Source organism: Fopius arisanus, unplaced genomic scaffold (genome assembly GCF_000806365.1).
Source record: "Fopius arisanus strain USDA-PBARC FA_bdor unplaced genomic scaffold, ASM80636v1 scaffold00032, whole genome shotgun sequence".
Classification (NCBI taxonomy): domain Eukaryota; kingdom Metazoa; phylum Arthropoda; class Insecta; order Hymenoptera; family Braconidae; genus Fopius; species Fopius arisanus.
The window spans coordinates 1,120,735-1,123,445 of NW_011887771.1; the positions used below are offsets into that span (position 1 = coordinate 1,120,735).

The 2,711-nt window shown below is 38.7% G+C and overlaps 2 protein-coding genes across 2 annotated transcripts in view; one reads left to right on the plus strand and one right to left on the minus strand.

The window, feature by feature from the left end:
• Positions 1 to 6: 6 nt before the first annotated feature.
• On the minus strand, positions 7 to 2,411 carry LOC105265852 (probable G-protein coupled receptor Mth-like 5). The gene is made up of 2 exons (XM_011303618.1): positions 1,524 to 2,411; positions 7 to 1,254 (listed from the first exon to the last, which is right to left on the minus strand). Exons 1-2 carry the CDS (start codon positions 2,296 to 2,298, stop codon positions 593 to 595), a joined length of 1,437 nt encoding a protein of 478 aa, XP_011301920.1. The 5' UTR covers positions 2,299 to 2,411; the 3' UTR covers positions 7 to 592.
• Positions 2,412 to 2,518: 107 nt separating this feature from the next.
• The window catches only part of LOC105265875 (intron-binding protein aquarius), a 5,323-nt gene continuing 5,130 nt past the window's right edge, over positions 2,519 to 2,711 (plus strand). The window contains exons 1-2 of the mRNA XM_011303646.1: positions 2,519 to 2,529; positions 2,600 to 2,636. Coding sequence (XP_011301948.1) covers positions 2,519 to 2,529; positions 2,600 to 2,636 — 48 coding nt within the window. The remainder of the gene's footprint in view (positions 2,530 to 2,599; positions 2,637 to 2,711) is intronic.

Genomic DNA, 2,711 nt, shown 5'->3' on the forward strand with positions numbered 1-2,711 from the left:
ATGAAACATTAAATTTATGGGAATAGATGTGCAGAATGGCACAACGAAAAACAAGATTCATAAATTGCACGCAATCCTCTAAGGAGTGAACTTGTAAAATCAGTTGATGCGAAAATTCGTTTGCAAGTACTCGACTGTCCGAACCCTTCCAAAAGTATTTACAAAATTACCTGTGAATTAAGCATGAAAATTCTTCAGAAATAATTAATTGGACATTAATCGCGAGGAAATCGAACAGGTTCTCAAAATAATCTCGGTATTCTTATATTAATATTCTATATATATTCATATTTACGAATTTCGAATTAAAAAATTAATATTACTTCAACCCTTTGTTATTCACGAATTACTCCTTCTTCAGATTTTTTAATATTTTTCAATACCGATATTAAAATTTCGACCTGCAAAATCTAAATCCTAAAATCAGGGTGAAATGCCCAAGAAGTCCGTGTCAAAAACTCAAAAGCCCTGACCTACAAAACTGTAAAAGGGTTTCACTGCAGAAAAATAAATTTCTTCGAGGATTTGTTTGGTTCTGACAAGGAGCACCTGTTGGTTTTTCATCGAGTGACAAAAAAATGCATTTGAAAATTCAATACCCAGCATTGATAGCTGTCATTTCCTCCCCCCAATCGAGTCCATCGGGGGTTTGACGACTGCTAGTGCAGCAATTGCACGTTTTGCTGAGCAAAAAAGTCACCCTTTTCTGCCCAAAGACGCAAATATAGAGAATGGAAAGTGCTTGAATGATATTAAAAAATAAGTGAGCATAATAAATCTCGTCATATCTAATCTGAGACATGAGTACAGAGAGCCACCCAATGCTCATGACAACATAAATTAGTGTGAATAATCTGAAGCTGTACTTCATCTTGTGATGAATTCTCCCATAAGTACACATTCTCTTGATTGTTGACGCTGTGTTAAGGACAAAGCACAGATCGACAATTATGGTGAAGGCCACTGAGGTGAACAGAACTGACATTGCAAGCACTCCAACAGTCTCTTGAGGTTCATTCGCATGCTCTATGTTTGCTACAGGGGTTCCCTGCTCGTCCAATGCGAAATGAGCGAATAATGCAGTTGCTGCTATTGTTAGAGTTGATCCCCACACGTAGAATGAGTAATAACAGTATTTTCGACGGTCTGTTACTCGCAGAAACACATTGCGAGAGCGAAATGTGTTCCAGACGAAGTAACCGAGGGCATTCAGCCAGAAAAAAGCAGCCAGCAAAGATACGTACGCCACAGTATCTGAAAATAGTAAGAAAATCCCATTTAATCCTTTCGTTTAAAGATTGCCTCAAGTATTAATCCCTACTGAATATCTCCGAATCCAAGACAGATATGGAAATTCGAATATAAACCTTTCTTGTAGCTCTTAATCTGATCTACCCAAAAGGTTTTTATAAAAATTTCGACATTTCCATTAGATTCAGAGATATCCTCTCAAAAATGAACATCTCGGTTTATGCTCTTCATTCCCAAAGATTTCCCGGGGATTTCCCTGGAGTTTCCCTTACCTGCGACTAGGAAACTGATGTGACTGGCGTGTTGGGTAAAGCTTCCGACAGTCGCAGCAACCTGATTGATCACCAGACATAGACTCATGCTACTGATCATGTTGCCTACTAGATCCCTCAGCTGTGGTAGAACAAAATAAACAATAGCAACCATCAGATAACTGGCGATTGCCGAGGCCCTGGTGATGGGATCGATCATGTTCCTCACGAGATAATTGGTCTCCCTCCAGGGAAATTTGACATTTGGAACACAAATCATGGCGTAAGTCGTGACTTTTTTATCCCCTGACAAAACCGCTTTCTCCGCGCAATAATGTCCGAACGCGTAGTCCTGGTGGAGTGGCTCTCCAGTGGTCTCATCTTCCTCGTAGCTCTGCATGTATTCGTCAAATGTCTTAACTTTTTTGTTCAACCAGTTGTGATGCGTCACGTGGCGCAGTTTACCGGACGTCAGGATGACTAGTTTGTCCTCAGTCCCGTAGTAAACCTGCCACTGGGTCTCGTCCTTACCACAGACTGGAGAACCGATTCTCAATTGATAATTCACTGGTTTTCTTCTGATTATTGTCGGAAATTGATCGTCTACGAATTCTGGCTTCCACGGGCTCGACTCGTTCGTTTTATCGATCGATGTGCAAATCGAGTCGACGAGGATTTCATTCAATTCGCAACATTTTGCGATGTTTATCGAGGGCTTTGAGGTGTCCTGGGGATTTACTCCTGCACTCCAGTCCACGAGGCACGTCGATAAGACGAGAACGAAAATTTGAATCATTTTTCTGGAGAGAAAAACTGCTTTAGTTTTGTCCTCGGCTTTCTTCAAGGAATTTTTTTCCTATTTTGAGATAACTAGTGAATGTTTACTTATTCATATTATTCGACATTTTTCGGGCTTTTTGGTGATTTAGAAATTATTATTATATCATTTTTATTGGAAATTATAATTATTATTTAAAATTTCTGAGTTAAACAGTTCTATTTTACCAGAATTCATGATGAATTATAAGTAAAATGAATTCTAAGTGAAGGGAGAATTTCGTCTGAATTTTTATTGCTCCTAGTAAATTTTATTGTAGAGTCGGCCGTAAAGTTGCAGTTTCATTGAATATTCATGTAAATTGATTTTTCATCAACCAAATACTCGTAAATTTTCCGTAAACTAGTCACTGGAAATTCCGAAAAATGCAA